At 41.0% G+C, this 22,414-nt stretch overlaps 1 protein-coding gene across 5 annotated transcripts in view; it reads right to left on the bottom strand.

The window, feature by feature from the left end:
- RALGAPA2 (Ral GTPase activating protein catalytic subunit alpha 2) overlaps positions 1–22,414 on the bottom strand; it is a 398,803-nt gene that overhangs the window by 218,941 nt on the left and 157,448 nt on the right. For all 5 annotated transcript variants that reach the window (XM_088477338.1, XM_088477335.1, XM_088477337.1 and 2 more), the window contains one exon: positions 9,458–9,586. In XM_088477338.1, the coding sequence (XP_088333464.1) occupies positions 9,458–9,586 (129 nt within the window). The remainder of the gene's footprint in view (positions 1–9,457; positions 9,587–22,414) is intronic.

Raw genomic sequence — 22,414 nt, 5'->3', positions numbered from 1 at the left:
GGCAAGCACCCTGATGTCTATAGTGGAGTGCCGATTTACTGTTTCTGGATAGATATATACACACACACATACATACATACGAAAGTACGCACTTATATTTATTGATTTACTATGTCTAGCAAATGCTCCATATACCAGAGGAATCTCTAGCATCCAGCATAGCACATTTAGCACGTTCAAAGATTTTATAATTTTTTTTTTTAAAATGAAATCTTATGCAAACATCCAAATCGATATCATAACTCGCAATCATTGAAAATGAAAAACATTTTCGCACTACTGTAGAGAGTGAGGAAAGAATTGCATTAGACACCCAAGAGCCTGCCAGTGCACATATGTAGTTTAGATAGATCTACTTCTAATCAGCGGGCACAGATTTGATTTTATTTCCGGTTAGCCATTTTCCTAATAATTATTTCTGCAGCGTGGTAGAATGGGCAAGTGCCTGAGATGACAGTGGCTGATTACAAGTAGTACTTATGCTGGGAATTATTCTTCCCACGAGACACAATTAACCTTTCCTTGGTCTGAGAGATTGTGTTTTTTGCTCTTACGCCCCCCCCACCCTCAGTACCCACAGCTGATTACCTCATGTTATTCTCATACTCTTCAGTCAGTAATATGGAGAAAGAAAAGCGTACAGAAGTGATAAAGAGAAACTAAAAATAGTGCGGATTACAGATGCTGTGAGATTAATGGACCTTTCTGAGCAGAAAAACAGAAGGAATGTTGCAACTGCTTCATCTCCCAATCATATTCTGTCCACTTTCCTGAACAATACGTTCTTCCTCAAAACCTCACAAACTGCCACACACAAGATGACCAAGCGCACTCGGAAAGCTTCTTTTTCTCCAGAGAAACATTTTCTTCCAGAACCTATTTGCAAGCAAGCGTTTCACAAATATCACAGAAAGCAGCAGATTATCCCGGTCAGAGTTTGCTACTTGTACTGAATGTGGTTTTATAAGACCGGGCCAAAAAAAAAAAAAAAAGAGAAGATGCTAAAATATTAAAGGACTCCAATGACCAATAGCAAATGTTCCGAAAAGGTTGCGGCTTGCCCACCTGCCCTCACCACTTCTTGGATTGCTTTGAAGATATTTGGACAGTTTGGTCTGTCAGACGTAACCTTTACACACAAATTGGTTTAATATAAAAAGCCAAATTGTAATATATGTAAAACATTCAAATACCGTCCCGGAATGCTAGATACCTCAACATGTGCAGCAAAACTCAAACTGACCAATAGCACAGTAAACTGTGTGCCATGGTCCATGGGTATTCTAACTGCACTTCTATTACTGGACAAGCACACAAGCTAGTAAAATGGGGTAAAGCACCAAACATTGACACCTGTCAGTACATAGTCTAATGCAGGCAGCACCCGTGACAGTGTGGCTGTGTGACATAATCAGAGAATGAACATAGCCATGAGCACAAAGTATCTCAACGTCAAATCTGGCTATGCATGCTACCCACCTTCCCATAGAGTGATGACCACACGCACATGACAGACAACCTGCTTCCCACAGGGTGATGATCGCATGCACATGACAGACAGCCTACTTCCCATAGGGTGATGATCACATGCACATGACAGACAACCTGCTTCCCATAGGGTGATGATTGCATGCACATGACAGACAACCTGCTTCCCACCTTCCCATAGAGTGATGACCACATGCACATGACAGATAACCTGCTTCCCACAGGGTGATGATCGCATGCACATGACAGACAGCCTACTTCCCATAGGGTGATGATCACATGCACATGACAGACAGCCTACTTCCCATAGGGTGATGATCACATGCACATGACAGACAACTTGCTTCCCACCTTCCCACAGGGTGATGATCGCATGCACATGACAGATAACCTGCTTCCCACAGGGTGATGATCGCATGCACATGACAGACAGCCTACTTCCCATAGGGTGATGATCACATGCACATGACAGACAACCTGCTTCCCATAGGGTGATGATTGCATGCACATGACAGACAACCTGCTTCCCACCTTCCCATAGAGTGATGACCACATGCACATGACAGACAACCTGCTTCCCACCTTCCCATAGAGTGATGACCACATGCACATGACAGATAACCTGCTTCCCACAGGGTGATGATCGCATGCACATGACAGACAGCCTACTTCCCATAGGGTGATAATCACATGCACATGACAGACAGCCTATACTTCCCATAGGGTGATGATCGCATGCACATGACAGACAACCTGCTTCCCACCTTCCCACAGGGTGATGATCGCATGCACATGACAGACAACCTGCTTCCCACCTTCCCACAGGGTGATGATCGCATGCACATGACAGACAACCTGCTTCCCACAGGGTGATGATCGCATGCACATGACAGACAACCTGCTTCCCACAGGGTGATGATCGCATGCACATGACAGACAACCTGCTTCCCACAGGGTGATGATCGCATGCACATGACAGACAACCTGCTTCCTACAGGGTGATGATCGCATGCACATGACAGACAACCTGCTTCCCACAGGGTGATGATCGCATGCACATGACAGACAACCTGCTTCCTACAGGGTGATGATCGCATGCACATGACAGACAACCTGCTTCCCACAGGGAGATGATCACATGCACATGACAGACAACCTGCTTCTCTCCTCCATCCTGCAGGAGTCAGAAGTAACTGGATCAGGTCATGAAGTGGCACACTGTGCAATGCTCTCACATTTTAGTTGATAACAACCAAATTAGCTAATCAAGTCGGGGCATGTGTGGGATAAACACTAAAGTCAGGGCGCAGCTGGTATTCCTGAAACAAATGTTTTCGCTTATGATCTCAGTCTTATGAGAATTATCTTTATTTCTGATTACTTCCATATAATTTTACATCATTATTATTGAATAGCACTTCATGCTCTTTCATCGGAATTTAGATTTAGTTATTATATGACTGGAGCAGGCTTACTGCTAAACACGGCTATTTGTGGCCTGTATGTTGAAGCCTGAGTCACAATGTGAGAGAGGAGTAATATCCTGGCTACAATAGCGATGTATACTACATGAGCACGTGTTTCCTAAAAAGAACCCTAACAAAAACATAATATAAACCGGATTAGCGTTAAAAGGGTTGTATACCTTTAGATGACTAGAATATACCCTCCTGAAACTACTGTTGTTGTTCTGACTATCTTGCTAAAATGCTATTTACAGCCCTGTACTTCCATAAGCAGACAGATAACAACTTTGTGACATTGGGAATGGACACAAAGCTGATCCCTACATGTAAATGTATCCGATGGTACGGGCACAGAAGAGAGGCAGCATATCACACTAACAAAACCAAACAACCTAGTGATATAAAGAGTGACTGAATAGCAGAGATGAAATTCAGTAACAAAAGCAATTATTTATTTAGCAAACTCAAATTATTAGTTTCTCCATCATCGGTGCACGTGTGACTTTACATTATATTATGGTCTTTACATTGCACAGAAACATAAGAGTGCGTTGTGGTTCTAACTAGTACAATGGACCAAAATGATATAAGCATTGGCATGACTGATTCTACATTGAGCCATTTGCTTATTCACTAAGGGACCAATAATACCCAAGCTCTTATCTATTCGATTCATTCATGCTCAGAGTGAGGTGGTGTGCTGGAACGGGCGTCTCATGTGGGCAGATCTGTGTAAACAAGTGGCATAGTAATGTAAGGGGTGTGGCTGTGTGTGCCTCTATCTATACATAGTATAAAATATATTCCCTGGTAGGTGTCTATTTGTTTGGGCTAAGCTCGAGAACCACTGTATGGATTTTGATGCAGTTTTCGCTATTCTATAGAGCATTTATCGAGGAAGGTTTAGGTGTATGAAACATTAATGTATGACAAAAGGGAGCCGAGAAGTGACGATTGTAGTGAAGCAAGTCAATGAAAAAACAGACGTCCGAGGGCTTTCTTGGCTTACACTGACTAAAACAATAAAGATATATCACCAGGATGGGCTTTATTTTACACCATGTAGAGATTGATACGTAGTATCTGGTTCTCCAGAAAAATTGATCTAAGCCCTGTTTACTGACACAAACTTTCAGTTTTCAGATTTCCTTTTTGTTACCTACGAAAAACGATTCTTTCATTTCAAACAATTGTCCAGTTCCCAGTAAGAGGCTGCTTTGGCATGGCCATAAATAAAGCACAGGGACAGACACATGGGGGTCTATGTACTAAGCAGTGATAAGTGACAGAGTGAAAAGTGATAAGTCTGTGATAAGTGCCAGCCAATCAGCTTCCAACTGTCATCTCACAGGCTGTGTTTGAAAAATGACAGTTGGGAGCTGATTGGCTGGCACCTTATCACAGACTTATCACTTTTCACTCTGTCACTTATCACTGCTTAGTACATAGACCCCTTAATGTGGCTGGAGTTGACCTAAGTGGAGACAACTTTATGTGGCCCTTTTGCATGTCACGTCAAAACTAAATCTTTTCGCGTTGACGTCAGGAGGAAAAACGACTAATGTCATCTACAAGGCAATCTTATAAGACCTCGGTTAATTAAAAAGACTATCGGTGTAAATTCAAAATTGCTCCCAAGTGAAGACAGGGCGGGTCACTAGTACTATATACACATAGTGCCTCGCAAAAGTATTCACATCCCTTTGCATTTTTCATGTTTTGTTGCCTCACAACCTGGAATTAAAATGGATTGTTTGAAGGTGTGCATCATTTCATTCACAGAACTACAAATGCCTACAACTGTGAAGTTGTGTTTTTTTTTATATTGTGAATCAAACAACATTTAGGACAAAATAACAGAAAACTTCAGCGTGCATAACTATTCACCCTCCTAAAGACAGTACTTTGTCGAGCCACCTTTTGCGGCAATTACAGCTGCAAGTCGCTTTGGATAAGTCTCTATGAGCTTGCCACATCTTGCCCCTGGGATTTTTGCCCATTGCTCAAGGTAAAACTGCTCCAGCTCCTTCATGTTGGATGGTTTCCGCTTGTGAACAGCAATCTTCAAGTCTGACCACAGATTCTCAATTGGATTCAGATCTGGGCTTTGACTAGGCCATTCCAACACATTTAAATGTTTCCCCTTAAACCACTCGAGTGTTGCTTTAGCAGTATGCTTTGGGTCATTGTCCTGCTGGAAGGTGAACCTCCGTCCCAGTCTCAAATCACATGCAGACTGAAACAGGTTTTGCTCAACAATATCCCTGTATTTAGCACCATCCATCTTTCCCTCGACTTGAATCAATTTCCCAGTCCCTGCTGTTGAAAAACATCCACACAGCATGATGCTGCCACCACCATGTTTCACTGTGGGGATGGTGTTCTTGGGGTGATGGGATGTGTTGGGTTTGCGCAACACATAGCGTTTTCCTTGGTGGCCGAAAAGTAAAATTTTAGTCTCATCTGACCAGAGCACCTTCCTCCTTACATTTGGGGAATCGCCCACATGCCTTTTGGCAATATCAAATCGTGTCTTCTTATTTTTATCACAAAGTAATGGCTTTTTTCTGGCCACTCTTCCATAAAGCCCAGCTCTATGGAGTGTACAGCTTATTGTAGTCACATTCCCAGATACACCGGTCTCTGCTGTGTAACTCTGCAGCTCCTTCAGGGTTACCTTTGGTCTCTGTGCTGCCTCTCTGATTAATGCCCTCCTTGCCCGGTCTGTGAGTTTCGGTGGGTGGCCCTCTCTTGGCAGGTTTGGTGTGGTACCATGTTCTTTCTATTTGATGATGATGGATTTGATGGTGCTCCGAGGGATCATCAAAGATTTGGATATTTTTTTATAGCCCAACCCAGAATTGTACTTCTCAACAACTTTGTCCCTGACTTGTTTGGAGAGCTCCTTGGTCTTCATGGTGTGATGCCTCTTGCTTAGTGGTGTTGCAGCTTCTGGGGCCTCATGTGACACTTAGATTTCACACAGGTGGACTTCATTTCATTACATATGCACATGCCAATTTTCTGAATTTTATACATAAAGATTCTTTTTTATATATATTTTTCTTATTTCACTTCAACAAATTAGACTATTTTGTGCAGATCCAGCACATAAAATTCAGATAAAAAAAAATTGTTGTAACATAACAAAAAAGGAAAAAGCCAAGGGGGTGAATACTTTTGCAAGGAACTGTATATATATTTGTGAGTGTGTGTGTGTGTGTGTGTATATATATATATATACACACATATATATATATATATATATATATATATATATATATATATTACACACACAAACATAGTCAGGTGCATAAATATTGGGACATTTACATAATTTTCATATTTTGGCCTCTATTAACCACCACAATGGCTTTGAAATGAAACAAGCAAGATGTGCTTTAACTGCAGACTTTCAGATTTAATTTGAGGGTTATTACAATTATAACGGTTTCTATATGTGCCTCCCACTTTTTAAGGGGCCAAAAGTAATGGGACAAACTAAACAACCCTAAATCTAACTTTCACTTTTTAATACTCTGTTGCAAATCCTTTGCAGGCAATTACAGCCTGAAGTCTGGAACGCATAGACATCACCAGACACTGGGTTTCATCCCTGGTGATGCTCTGTCAGGCCTCTACTGCAAATGTCTTCAGTTCCTGCTTGTTCTTGGAGCATTTTCCCTTCAGTTTTGTCTTCATCAAGTGAAATGCATGCTCAATCGGATTCAGGTCAGGGGATTGACTTGGCCATTGAAAAACATTCCACTTTTTAGCCTTAAAAAAACTCTTTGGTTGCTTTTGCAGTATGCTTCGGGTCATTGTCCATCTGCACTGTAAAGCGCCGTCCAATGAGTTCTGAAGCATTTCACTGAATATGAGCATACAATATTGCCCAAAACACTTTAGAATTCATTCTGCTGCTTTTGTCAGCAGTCACATCATCAATAAATACAAGGGAACCAGTTCCATTGGCAGCCATACATGCTCACGCCATGACACTACCACCACCATGCTTCACTGATGAGGTGGTATGTTTTGGATCATGAGCAGTTCCTTTCCTTCTCCATACTCTTCTCTTCCTATCACTCTGGTACAAGTTGATCTTTGTCTCATCTGGATGTTGTTCCAGAACTGTAATGGCTTTTTTAGATGTTGTTTGGCAAACTCTAATCTGGTCTTCCTGTTTTTGAGGCTCACCAATGGTTTACAAATGTGGTGAACCCTCTATATTCACTCTTGTGAAGTCTTCTCTTGATCGTTGACTTTGACACATATACATCTACCTCCTGGAGAGTGTTCTTGATTTGGCCAACTGTTGTGAAGGGGTTTTTCTTCACCAGGGAAATAATTCTTCTGTCATCCACCACAGTTGTTTTGCGTGGTCTTCCGGGTCTTTTGGTGTTGCTGAGCTCTCTGGTGCGTTCTTTCTTTTTAAGAATGTTCCAAACAGTTGATTTGGCCACACCTAATGTTTTTGCTATCTCTCTGATGGGTTGGTTTTGATTTTTCAGCCTAGTGATGGCTTGCTTCACTGATAGTGACAGGTTTTTGGATCACATATATTGAGAGTCGACAGCAACTGATTCCAAATGCAAATGTCACACCTAGAATCAACTCCAGACCTTTTACCTGCTTAATTGATAATGAAATAATGAGGGAATAGCCCACATCTGTCCATGAAATAGCTTTTGAGTTGATGGTCCCATTACTTTTGGCCCCTTAAAAAGTGGGAGGCACATATAGAAACCGTTGTAATTCCTACACCGTTCACCTGATTTGGATGTAATTACCCTCAAATTAAATCTGAAAGTCTGCAGTTAAAAGCACATATTGTTTGTTTCAATTCAAAGCCATTGTAGTGGTGAATAGAGGCCAAAATATGAAAATTCTGTCAATGTCCCAATATTTGTGCACCTGACTGTGTGTGTGTGTGTGTGTGTGTGTATATATATATATATATATATATATATACACACACACACACACACATATACACACATACACTAACATGTCCACATATACCATGTCGGCAATCCGTTTCTGTGGTATCCCTAACCCCCTACCTCTAAAACTTAACGTAATCATTATCATATGTCAACATTTTGTTCATGTCAACATCATAGCTGTTGACTTTTTAGTGTGGACATTCTATATGTTGGCATAGTGACCATCGACTCTTTGGCTTCATACCGTTAAAATGAACCTTTGGCACACGATCGAAAATTACTTGGCCTGAAGCAAAAGACAGGGAGAACATAGTACCTAGGGAACGTCACTGATATGGTTCAGCACATATAATTGATGCTTGTATTGTGCATAGACAAGAAATATGCATTAATTACATATTATTCTGAAAGAATCTATTGCCGAATTGTGTGGTTCTTCCCCTTTAAAGGCAAAGTGACTCTGCAGTGCTCAGGCTATCACAGCCAGAATGCTCCTCCCCTGTACACAAGGCCTATACTGATCACAGAGCAGTGTGTGCGGCCTATTCAGGACACAAGCACTCCTGTGAGCAGCGAGTGTCCTCTCCCCTTCAATTCAGCTACCAAAATAGCAGCGACTGAGCTTTTAAGGCTGCACTGCTCTAGTGGAAAAGAGCCTTCCCTTGCAACACCAGCCTTAACATAGATATCACTGTTACCCTGGATGAATACAAATGTGGATATAGCTAATGTAACACAACATCTGTGATTAATTCTGAGTGCTGTTCATTGGCGGAATGTCTTCTTCAATGAGAACTGCATACGCCAAGAATGTAGTATTATTTGAATATCATATATGAACTGTTCACTCACGATCACATTTTAAATTAGTAGCAAATAAAAAAAATACCTGGAGGATATTATTTTTATATCCGGAGAACCCTGCACATTTAATTTTTACATAAATACAATATACTTTTTTCAACAAATACTTTCGGAGTATCTGCACAGTCACTAAACGGCAATGATGAACTACTTCTTAAAAATGTTTTAATTCATTCAGAACATTCCAGCAGGACTGACCATTTTATGACTATTTCTGGCTATTTTTCCCATGCATGTAGTTCCCTTTAAATATCAATCATTGTAAAAATGCAGTATCAGTTTGAAGGTATTTCCCTCACCCGATAACGCTGCCTCTATCTATGAGCAGAGCACAGATCTCTGTGACACTAGGCCCAGCACAGCAGCACCTTTCCCATCCTTGGCATTTTCAAATCACCTTTATTGAACAAAGCTAATGAGGCTGTAAAACCAAAGTCTGCACACTTCATACCACACTATTAGTTCAGATACGATTTCCTAAACTTCAGCTCTTTTGATGAAACACCTCTGTAACACCAGTGTGTCATCCTATCCTACAATCTCACACATCAGCTGCCCTGGCATCTTCCCCCGGAGACCAGTTTCACTTTGCACTAATGAGCTAACACCTGTTAGAGTGGAGAAATCTGAACCTTGTTAGCGACTGGGCTCTCTCCAGAGAGTGTGCAGGATGAGCATTGTCATACTTACCTCCAACATGTCTGTACTGAGAACCCTGGCCGCAGCTGTGATAAAGTCTCCCATCAGCATTGTGTATCCAGGCAAGCCGAGGAAGAAGAAACTGGAGGAACAGTGCTTTATGATTGTGTTCACAATATCCTGCAAAGGAGACAGACAACAATTCAGTCCCAGGGAAAGACATCAGTTTTACTTGTTTGTTTTTTTAATTTATAAATTCCACTTTATAATTAAAGTATTAATAACACTGCAGATATAAAGAAGGCAGTAATGCCTAAGGATTCATGAGAGAAAAAAGGATAGGAGGCAACAAGCACAGTTGTATAAATGTCTCTATAACTAGCCTCAATCTCTTATAGTTTTCAAACATGTACAGTAATAAGCGACTAACCCCCTTCAGAATTTAGACACGGGAAATTGCAGAGTCTCCGCCCGACCCTGGTAAAGAGCAGGATAGTGGACTCAAGATTTCGGCTGATTGTCATTTGCTCCCATACATGTACCAGATTTTCATAGTTAGTTGGTTGGAGGAAAGTTGGTCTGGTGCGTGACACCTTTAGTTGCACAAAACCCTAAACTCACAAGATATTAGGGAGCTTGTGAAATAGGAGCCTCTCCGTGCTTCAGTAGTGAAGATATCGGCTTTTTGTGTTCCTATAAAATGTACCTTACATGTAAGTAACAGTTATCTTAGCATATGAATAAATGATATACTAGTGGGTTACAACAAATTGCAAACATGATGTAGCACATAGCAGCCAATTAGATCATTTTTTGATTGTATAACTTGTTCTAGACAGATTGATGCTAAATGTTTAGTTTTTGTGGTTTACTGCATTTTCTTACTTAATAACCCCATGGAACATAGGGATCCTGACTTATGTGTCTGTTCACAATTATTATGAATATGCTCTACCAGCAGAGCACAGTGGGGGAGATGTATTATCCGCCGAAGCGGCATCAGCGCACGTTATATGCGCTGATAACGCTTCTCCCCCATGTATGATTGGGGGTCTTGGCGGCAAATGACAGAGGCGCTATGAGCCCCTGTCATTATCGGCGCTGCTATCTACAAGATAGAAGCGCTGATAGGCAGGGCTAAGTATGAACATCCAGTTCGCCTGACCGTTCCGCCAGCTGCAGCTGTCGCTATCAACAGCTACAGCCTGGCGATCCACTATACCCACAGCAGGGACAGCGTTGTCCTTGCTGCGGGGGCTGCTGGCTCCAGGGCTGCACGCGGGATCTAGAGATACTTGCGAGATCTCGCGCATGCTCAGTGCAGCCGGCCAGGACTGAGACGCAGTGCATCAGCACTAGGCTGATGCGCTGTCATCTCCAGCGGGGATCGCTGGAGGGGGGGAGTTATCACTCCCCTGCGCTGGCCGATTAGATGTTAATACATCTCATCGTTAGTGCTTCCTGCTTCTCCTCGGCTAAGAGACAAAGCAGGAAGTGTTATAGCAGCACATTAAGTGCCGCTATAATGCATCTCCCCCAATGTACTCTATAAAACAGCCGTAGCAAAGTAGGCACCGTTATCAATATGACCAAAGTCAATTCACTGCAAACAAAGTCACACAAGCTTTGATATTCAATTAGGAATCTGTGTTAATACAGATTTAGTTTGCAGCTCCAGACTAGGTGAAACGTGGGGAAAACCCCTTGTTTTAATGTATTAATGAATGGACATAGTGCAGTACCCTGGAACAGCCCTCCCAATGAATAATAATGTGTTTAGAGGTTTTTAAAATAGGAAAACATGGCAAATAAAGACATTTTCTATGTAATTTTCTCTAAAAAAGAAAAATGGGTTGAATAAAGTGGGACATGTATGGTGAGGTGTTGTATTGATGAGAAAGAGGGTTTTTTGAGCTTGCAGAAGGGAGTTTCAAGAGTTTTTTTTTCTGTCGCACTTTTAACAATGTGGTATGTACACACTTAAAATTCACTATGGAGACAATTTGGAGCACCCAACACTTAATGAAATATAATTCTTGGCTAAAACTTTTCCATCATTTATAAAAGTTGGACAAATCACCCATTTGACGCCTTTTAATTGCCTCCAATACTTTGCTTATGGCCACTAACAGCCTCCTACACTGTCCTGCTATCTCAGTTGCCACTTTTTAGGGGTTCAGGATGATTTCCCCACTATTTTATATACTTACATAGGTCAAACACCGCAGAATTAACACGTGACATTACCGGGATGCCCGAGATTTGCTGTTCCTAATTGAATTGCGCAGGTATCAGGAATGTGAATGACAACAAGTCATGCTACCATAACGCGGGACTTTACACTATGGAATACAGGACTGATTGGATTCGGCCCACAGTGTCCTAGCGCAGAGGTTCCCAAACGCAGTCTTCAAGGCACCCTGACGGTCCAGTTTTTAAAGATAGCCATGCTTTGGCACAGGTGACTTAATTAGTACCTCAGTCTCCTGATTTAACCATCTGTGCTCAACCATGTATATCCTTAAAACCTGGACTGTTAGGGTGCCTTGAGGACTGAATTCGGGAACCTCTGTCCTAGCGGCTGGTGCAGTTTCATGAAAGTCCAATTTGTAAGGGGATTATTTTTACCACATCACATGCTCGACAGCTGAGCACACGCACATACAGCGATACAAAGGCTGTACACCTCCCGGTCTCATCTCCACTTACAACTGAATGGGTGTAACTGGGTGTCACTGGAGCATTAGTAAGGGCGTGCAGACGGAATAGCGGGCCATGCTGACTTTTGCGTATGCAGAGTTCCGTCTGATTTCAAACAGATCTCTTACACAAATGTGCTGGCGAGCACAGACAACGGCTATGAAATGAAGTGTGAGCATATGGGGGCAGTTAGAACTTATACTGTACATACAGGAGGATATCTACATTCAGCTCTGTACATGCAATGTGAGAGTATTTGCAGCTGACCTGCACACAACTCTCAATCGGCTCCTTAATGACTAAATACATTTAAAAAAAAACATTTAAAAGTATTAAAAACTCCAAAACTACAATGTCCTACAAAGTAAACGATGGTCTGTTTTTAATATTTAGCATTTCATGTTTGAAAAGCCCCCAAACAAAGAAACTGTATGTAAAAAGTGCAAAATATTTGTACAAATAAAACATATAAAATGCTATTTCTACAAAAGAATTAAAAAAAAAAAAAAATGTAATCTCAAAACACACAAAGACTCATTAAGACAATATAAAAAGTTTTGTTGCAGTTGTACTTTGCAGGAAATAAATCTCAGCCTAACATATTTACTATGTGCTGGGCACCAGCAAACCATTTTATGTAGACATTCTTATGGGACCTTGTGGTATTTGATAGCAACCAGGAGCTCATCAGTTCTAGTTTAACCATGCGCATTCACTATTTGCACTGAGCATAAAATAATAAAACACATTTTTATGGCTACCATGCATACATTTGTTTGCAGGCGATATCTACATCCCCCTTAAAAGCAAACTTGCTGAGATGAAATGCACAATCTTATTTCTGACATCCCAACAGATTGTGTTTCCACTGGACAAACAAGCCAGCTCTAATGCTTCTTTCAGGTTAATGTGTAAACTGGTTTTAATCACTTCCTTTGATACATTTTTATGTCAATATCAGTCAGAGTAAACATTCAGAGAGTGAGCAGATGGAGCCTGGGCCTCATAAAAAGTGTGCTGAAGCGCTTTGAGAGAGGAACAAAAGACCCACCTTTTTCATAATTAAGGGTCTGATTAAAGCTGAGGGTTCCCCACAACACACCTGTAATTACGGACATGACTAGGCATTGTGCTGTGCCCTCGTCTGCAGATTTCAGGCAGAACCCTATACAGCACCAGATGGGAGTGCGCTTCTGTTGACATATGCTACAATAAAAGGGTTAGCACAAACCTGGCTGGGAGAGGTGACAGAATGTAGCATATCTGAAGATTAATAACCCAAACTGCTATGCTGTTACATTTTCTATGCCTGTTTTTATAGCAGCCTGTGGTGTATGGAAATAACAAGAAATGGGAGAGTTTGAACCCATGAAGAAATACGTAAATAGTGTTTTAAACCAAGCAGGAAACTTCCACTAGGGAAGGACGAGCCCTTGCTGCTGTATATCATTTAAAGCAAAAAGTGAATTGCAAAATATATGTATTTGGGGGAAATACGATATCAGGCAGTCCACTATTCTTGTTACATTCTGCTATTATCCAGATATAGAAGAATAGGTGAAAAATACAAACAAAAAAACCCCCCAACAATCTCCTACTTATTAGTAAAATGAAAAAAGATAAGAAAACGTGCATGATCTGCTGGTAACTGAGGGATACTGAACAGACCAGAAACACACACTGAGATGTGTCTTGTTAGTGAGCACTGTACCGACAAGTTATTTTGAATAAATGGTCATGTTTGTAGGACAAACTTGTTGGTGCAAAATGTTTTAAGATATAGCAACATCTCAAAGGGATTGTTCACATCTCTCCGCTGTTAGTGTGCTTTTCAGCCACTAACAACTGATGCCAGAATAAATATAAAATAGTTTCTTTGTAGCTCATTCTATTAAGTTATTGCAAACCTACTTCTCATGTATCAATGTGTGCTATCTGTTAGAGTTCGTGCATTTACCCACTGAATCTGTACAGCGACAAGACAGAAATATTAAAACAATGTGTTCCGATGTATATGCATTATCCCGGTTGGGTATGAAATACCGGCACCTGACAGATTCAAATCCCGACGCTGGAAGCCCGAAGGAACACTCCCCCCCCCAACCCTCCCGTAGTGGTGCCTAAACCTAACTCCTCCCGGTGGTGACTAACCCTAACTCCCCCTCCCCACAGCCTAACTCTAATATCCCCCCGGAGGTTCCTAAACCTAACCCCCACTTCCCCGAGCTAACGCACATACTTACCCCGGATCCTGCGGTCTAGATGCAGACGCCGGTATCCTGCTTGATATGTCTGGCCTGACATCACAACTGGGCTGGCATTTCATGTTGCCCGCCCAGTTGAGATATCAATGTCGCAGCCAAATGTCAATGTCAGTAGGTTGTCCGTACACAAATGCAGATGAACCTATATATCTTTCAGATGTTTCGGCATCGGCTGTGTTACAGGGCTGACCTGATATGTCTGATGTTGTTCACAAACATACCGGGTGTACACACCGGCCGATGCACTCGCGATATATAGCTTTTCGACAGAATGAGAGATATATTACCAAGTGTATAACCAGCATCATCACATAACCACTTGGTCAGTGTATTCTACTGCTTCACCCCAGTCTACAATACTTCTATTGCTCTTTGACAGAAGATCTAACTTAAGAAGGCAGTAAAATCAGACATTCTTGTAGTTCAAAGTACAAGAGTGAGTGGAAGATGTGGATAAATGAGCATCTAACACATAGTCCAAATTTATGGCCTGTGAAATGTGGGTGACGTGGTTTCTGCGAGATAGCCGGCCGTTAAAATTGAAAACAGCACTAAGTCTAAAGTTAGAACCAGGTTAGTTTGCCTTAAAACAAATTGCTGCTTTAACTATAGCGGCTATCCTGCCAGTGCCCACAAATTGCAGACTATGACATTTGGTCCTATATGTGCTAAAGAAATTAAATCCTTAATCATTGCAAAGGGGCCTATCCACTAGCGTTCAGACCTTCAGGTCGCAGAGGTGCGGCGTTCACTGAACGTCATTCAGTGCAGGAGTCCGAGCTCCTATCTGTGAACATGCTGAACCTGATGAGCATCGTCAGGATGACGGGCATGTTCAGTAGATAGTCTGGGTCGGTAAGGACCCAGCGTGCACGCGCATCACTGGTCCTTGCCGGATATCTATTACACGTCTTTGTGAACAATGCGACCAAAACCTCCTGGTTTTGCTCGGATTGTTCACAAAGTCGTGTAATGGATAGGCTCCTTAAGGCAGTGGCCTGATATAGCGGGTGAAATCATTTAACTAGAGATGAATTATTCAATTTAAAAATACAGATAGAAACAAGTTTCAAATGAAGATTCTAGTATATTTTGTCATCTAACTGTCTCACATTTCACTTAACATCTATAAGAAAAATAAAGACAATGCTCCATATTAATAAAGCAGATTTTTAATTTAACTAGCAGGAGCTAATTTATAATCGGGTCATTCCATGCCAAGTCATCTCAGCTTCCAACCAGACCGTCTCAGATTTTCATGAAATTTGGTAGGATAATAGGTGGCATAGAGTAACTTTCATATGTAAAATTTTAGCCCTCAGTGATACACTGTTTATGACAAAAAATGTAACATTTATGCTTGCAAGGTCAACTACAACGAATCATAACTTTGCTTCTAATTGTGGTAGAACTTTCATGTTGGTCTTGTTTTCAAGCTAAGGGACCATAGTTTTCATTAAAAAATGGTTTTATATTTAAATATTGACTTCTACAATTCAAGGCTACATGACCTTTGACCTTGACCATTTAAAAAAAAGTGTATGTTTAATTCTTTTGTGCATAAAGTATGTTATACAGTTAAACTTAACTGACAGGAGTTAATTTATTTCCTAACAACCCTCCTCCCACAAGACCCTGCAGTATACTCACCTTTACCAGCACAGGTAATCGCTGATTCTCCAGGAATGACAACCTGATGGATTCAGATTACTGTGTTTTGATTGATGTGGTCAACGACAAACTGACCGGACACCCCGTTGCTTTAGCTGCTGACCTACATTTCCCATGGTGTTTAGAAAATGGCCACACCGATATGGGATTTCAATCGCTGGGAGTCTACAAATCTGTTTCTCTAGCATGTCACTCTATTCTACATGCTGGGGCTACTGGTTTGGGTGATTAAGACCGGTATATTTATTACATTATGAAGTTGAGTAGAATAATTCTACTCAACTTCATAAGGTAATAAATAAAATAAACCCTTATCGCTTGTTCAGGCGGAATCGGTATGGAATCATGGCTGCTGCATGGCCGGCAGTTCAGTTCCCGGCAGCCCGACAGTACAGCAGAGCCCGGCAGCGGAAGCCCAACAATGCTGGAAAACCTGATCGTCCATAAGGTAAGTATAAACTAACCTAGCCCCATAACGATAACTCTCCTTAGGGGTGCCTAACCCTAACCTCCCCCCAAGTGCCTAACCCTAACCCCCCCTTCCCCGCTGCCTAAACCTAAGTCCCCCGGGAGGGTGCCTAACCCTAACCCCTCCTTCCCCTAGCCACCCTAACCCTCCTGGGGGGGGGGTGTGCCTAAACCTAAGTCCCCCCGGGTGCCCTAAACTTAACCCTCCCCCCCACCGCTGCTGTCCGCTCACGGCGCCCAGCATCCATTCGATCGGGATCCCGGGCGCCGGTCTCTCGGCATCGGGTAAATGACAGGCATCTAGATATAGATGCCGGTCATTTATCCCACGTCGGGATAAAGCAGCGGGGAAGCCGGCTGTCGGTATTAAGGCAGCCGGTTTCCCGACTGCATACCGTTCAGGCAACAGTGATCTAGGAAAGGACAGAAAGTTCAGCTACCTTTGGAAAATCTATGGCTGCCTATGTCCACTTTAGCACAAATGTTGATAACGTAAAACTGAGCAGATGAAAATACGCTCCAGATACTGAATAAATGTAAAACATGTTCACAAAAATAAAATTTTAAACGGTTGATTAAGCCACTCACGCTATATTGTGTGTTACTGGAAGAAGACCAGATTTTAATTGCTGAGAATTTAACTGTAAGAACATATGCCTATTTATCTACGTACGGGCCAGTAAAGAAAAGGATGGGGTGAAATCACGTCATCCAAACAGATGTGTTACTTTCCAGAAAGCAAAGGGCAGATCTTTAAACACAAACTGCAAAGAAAGGCGTGCTGACTAGTAAATGAATCACCTTAATTGAATGCTACTGTATATGTACACAGTGCCTGGCAAAACACAGCCAATGAGAAGTAGACATATGGTGGTGGCAATAGAAATTGGTTTACTCATTTGGAGCGACGTGGTTTCTGCAGCACTTTCATAATTGACCTTTGCAGCGATAAACGTGTAAAATAATTTTGTTTATTATTGGCTGCGAAGCTTTCGTCAATTACAGGGAATGAAATGGTACGAAGGAGGAAGGCTGTGTTCTGTAAGCATCCCCATTGTTTACATAATTGCACAGCTATAATTTGGTGCTTGCGTTGTTACGGAAAAGTATTAAAGAGGAGGGGAAAAAAACAGCCATTATGAACCATTTTCAATTTAAAATGAAAATGCATTGGTGACAGAAAGAGGAAGGGAACCCTAGGTGTACCAGCACAAAATGATTAACTGGGTAAATGATTTAACCCTCTCATTACCATAATGCTGCTGTGCCGCAGAGGTTAAATGACCTCGGGTGATAATGCATTAAACACAACAATTACTGTGTGTGGTTCCAAATCTACAAGAAGGATGCAATAGGCAATCAGAGGAGCACACACGAATCTGGAGAGTAAAAGGTCAGAGGAAAATAAATATGCAAGAACGTGGATATTTTTAACTTGACATTTTTGTAGATGGGGAAAAATGATTACTGCAGGGTAACCAAATAGGACTTTAATCTGTTTCTCAGAATCGGTGAAGCCTGCTCTTTATTAATTAGTAATCTGGAAAAAGGTATTGCTAGAGACAACAAAGACGCTCAATTGTGGAAAGATGTTTTTACATTTTGAATGATCGGTTTTCTTTTTAGCCCTTCTTCTATATTAATGTACGGAGCGCAAACACTGCGCTACAATAACATTTTCCATACTATTATGCACTTTGTGACAATTGTCAACGGATATTTAGATGCAGAATTCTCTACTAAAAGTCATTAGAATAAAATTTAATGCTTCAGATCAAATAAAAGTTTAGGCTTACCTTAAGGAATAGTTTACGATAAAAAATATTTTTAATTAGTGACCTACAACATAACAGTCTCAAAGATATTTTTTTATTTGTCTTCAAGATTTTCTAAATACTATATACGTAGAGGCATTTACATCAGCAATGTCACCCAGAAAACGTGAATATGGGGTCTAATGCTTTAAATGAAAACAGCCATCTCCTTATTTATTAGCCTCCTATAATGGGGGGTATCCAATCAGCCGCAGCAAATTACCTTGCCGGGGGCTATCCAATTAGCCCCGAAGTCAGCCTCACGCGGGCAGGGGGGGATGCTGTGATAAGCTTGTGGTCCTATGTGTTTTCGGGAGAACTACCCTATTATTTCAACCAAAATTATAGGTTTGGGCGAAAAAAAAAAGAATGCCGAAAATCAGGGATGATCTGCGTTTTTCGCCAATCGCGGGGGCCAATTAGCGCCCACACAATGTTCGGAGCTAATTGGATACCGCTCATAGTGTACAAACTAGAAAAAGCAGGAATTGTCCTATGAAATTTCTCCCCAGGAAAGGGTACAGAAAAACACTGTGCTTTATGAAACTGTGGGTATGAGAGTTTGAACATAGTCTGCAGTATAATTGCTCCCAAGGGCAGTCTTTGGTCTGTGACGCAAGTAGCTAGCAGCCTGGCAGTGAGCACAATGAAGACTGCTGGCTAATTATCACTGACAGGTACCAAAACTGCATTAAAATTTTAACAGTTTTTCTATACTCTGTCCTAAAGTTTTGGACAATTACATTAATGAGCCAAAATGTGATTTAGATGGTCATTAAGTTGTCTGGCCAGTGCTGCCGAGCCTTTATGTCAGCTGGTCACTGTGCTGTGACAATATGGAGGTCTTACAATAATGGCACCACAAATTCTAATTTACATACTCAGCAAGTGAAAGTAGTGACTACACATGGGCACAGCTTGCACAGAATAGGCCTTACAATACAAGCTTCAATGTATACAATCAGTTTCGTGAGATGCAGATTAAGTTAAATTCAGTACATACCAGCTACACCTTCAACTCTCACTTATATTTTAAGAATGTAATTTTAAACCAAAGTTATAGCTATAATGAAATATGACTTTTGCATATATCATTTCACTCAATATAAATAAATAAAAAAATTAAATCAAAATAAATAAATTTTGTTTGTTAAATAAGTGAAAATGTAGCTAAGCTTATCATTCACTCATATTCAGCAGCATCTGCTGCTAATGACCCAATAACAGTAAACATGTCACGGTTAACCTTCCAGGCAATCCTTCCCTTCATCTAAATAGTACTCTTTGTAGGTATCACCTTACACCTCATCCATATTGAAGTGTACGCAGGACATGCAGGCTAAAATCTAATTGCTCTTTACTAAAACTTCCACCATCTGTTTAGAAGACATTCTTCCAGTGTCTTCTTTCATGGGTTTACAAAGTGGATCCTTAAGGACAGTAAAATAACCTCCCTCTGCTATGGAGGTGGGCCGCAGACTTGACGTTTTTTACATTAACAATCACTAAGGGTTTTAATAGAGAAAAGTAGGTGGAAAATTGATCAGGACTTGTGCTGTAAAGCGCTGGAACCTAGTTGTTTCAAAATGTTCATTTAAACAGTTTAACTTTTAATCCACCGATTAGATGGCAGAAATGTAAAGATAACTTTAGAGCTTATAGCTCACATTACAATAGCTTTTTTTAAGTATCAAAGTGAGAACAAGTTATTGTATGGCATGGCGCAAGTCGGACCGGCTTCACCCAAGCTTGCCGCACTAGTAGACGCATTTGGAGTTGTGCTGCGCCATTTGCACATATAAACTTGCACATTTTTACATGATGGAGCAAAATGAATGTGGGGTAAGAAGGATGACGACTTGCCAGCTTCAGGCGTGCCTCTTCTAATCAACAGCTCAGATTTCTACTCTAGTAGATAAAGGAGTTATAAAACGGTAAATAACATGATGAACTAGAAAAAGGTTATGCACCGATTCTCTAAAGCCGGGTACACACTGAGCCATGTGTACCGGTACGATATGTTGGCCCGACAGGTCGACATATCGTACCATGGGTATGTAATGAACGATAGAACGATCCATCGTTCCGTCCTTCATTACCTGCAACGGGGCCGCATGCGATATCTTCCAGTTGGACGTGCAGTACAGCCAACCGGAAAGATGCTACAAGCGGCCGCGGGAGCGCGCATATTGGCCGTACACACTGGGCAACGCAGCCGATATGTCGTTCTGATTTGGCCGGAAATGACATATCGTGCCGACATAGTCTCAGTGTGTACCCAGCTTTAAACAAACAACCATGCACCTTATTTATATAGTGACACTTGGAGAAATTTATGTGAGCAGTTCCAAAATAAGACTACTTAGGTATTATGCAGAGCAATCAGAGACAGAAACAATAAAAATCAGCAATAGAAGGTGCTTGGTTTGTGAGGGTTTATCCTCCCATACGTCTGAACCATCTGTATTCCTAATACCGAGAAAGCATGTAGGATTCATAGCACATAGATAATATTTCTTCTTAAGGAACATTGGCTAGGAATTATTCCAACTTTTAATATATAGTTAACAATTACATTTTTATGTAGTAACATGTTGGTACTACCTAAACTCCACTAATAAAAATATGACAGACAATAGGCACAAGGACTCCTTTATACAATAAACATCAGTTTATTATACGTTGTGTTGAACTAATGGTTTTGTCTTTATATTGTAGTCAGGGGGAAGAAAGAGGTCCTAAAAATGATGTCCTACGAATTATCAATATAAACCTACATTTTCAAAACCGAAGACAAGTAAAAAGAAAATATATATCTGTCCTCGGATCTTAGTTGTGGTTATGTAAGTCTATTAATGTGTTATATTTTAAAATGAAAAGCCAGCCAACAGTGCCATCTTGTGGCAATCATGTTACAAAGCCAAGCATCAACAGATTTATGTCATGAGAGCATTTAGTATCATATTTATGAAGTTTATTTATTAGCAGTTATTTACACCCTCCCTCATCTGGTTCCTACTGGATGGATTTCAATCTTACCTGCCTGGCTAGCCAATCAGAAGTTAGATGCAGTTTGAGTGTTGCTAGAACTCTGCGGATAAAGTGGAAGCAGCACTGCCACATTAATGTCTGAGTACTTTCCATAATGTGATTTATATAGTTACTGCAGGCAAAGTAACAATATGATAAATGGTAGTTAAATAATAATACTTGCAGATGAATATTATGACATGTTGCCCAGCCTTTTCATATTACAGACCTTGTAGTTTATGCGTGTAAACAGGTAGCTCATAGAACATTTTTACATATATAAATGTTCAGGTAAATCTTTGCTTAATGTTTTAATAAATTAGTATATTAGGCTTAAATAACTGTTTAATATTAATCTGGTTTTAAACCTACTCCACAGCTGCACACTCAGGGGAACCCTCACACTCAGGGCCCTCATTTGAAAAAGTATCATCAGACAATATGTTATCCAGAGATGAAGGGGTTCTACTGTCCAGATCTTACACATTCTGCCATCAATAAACACAGGGGACCCCTCATTTGATGTGCTAGGTTGCCTATTTTTCAAAACAGCATGGTAGTTGAGCGAACATATTATTCCTACACATATTAGGCGTTTCATTCAAAAACAATTAAAAGATGCATTATCATTTCAAGTGAATATTTTATTATGAAAATGTGTAGAATCGGTCTTTGCACTGTTTTGAAAAGGTGGATTATTGCCAGGAGGCGTGGCCTCCTGCTGCATTACCATAACTGCAATTATCGCAATCGCAAAGCAGCCTGCGTGCATACATCATATCTATAGCCTGCGTGCATACATCATATCTATAGCCTGCGTGCATACATCATATCTATAGCCTGCGTGCAAACATCATATCTATAGCCTGCGTGCATACATCATATCTATAGCCTGCGTGCATACATCATATCTATAGCCTGCGTGCATACATCATATCTATAGCCTGCGTGCATACATCATATCTATAGCCTGCGTGCATACATCATATCTATAGCCTGCGTGCATAAATCATATCTATAGCCTGCGTGCATAAATCATATCTATAGCCTGCGTGCATACA

This window comes from Taudactylus pleione, unplaced genomic scaffold, assembly GCF_031769625.1.
Source record: "Taudactylus pleione unplaced genomic scaffold, aTauple2 ptg000201l, whole genome shotgun sequence".
Taxonomy (NCBI): Eukaryota; Metazoa; Chordata; class Amphibia; order Anura; family Myobatrachidae; genus Taudactylus; species Taudactylus pleione.
Note: the sequence above shows the minus strand (reverse complement) of the source record. Positions and strands in the feature narration are given on the sequence as shown.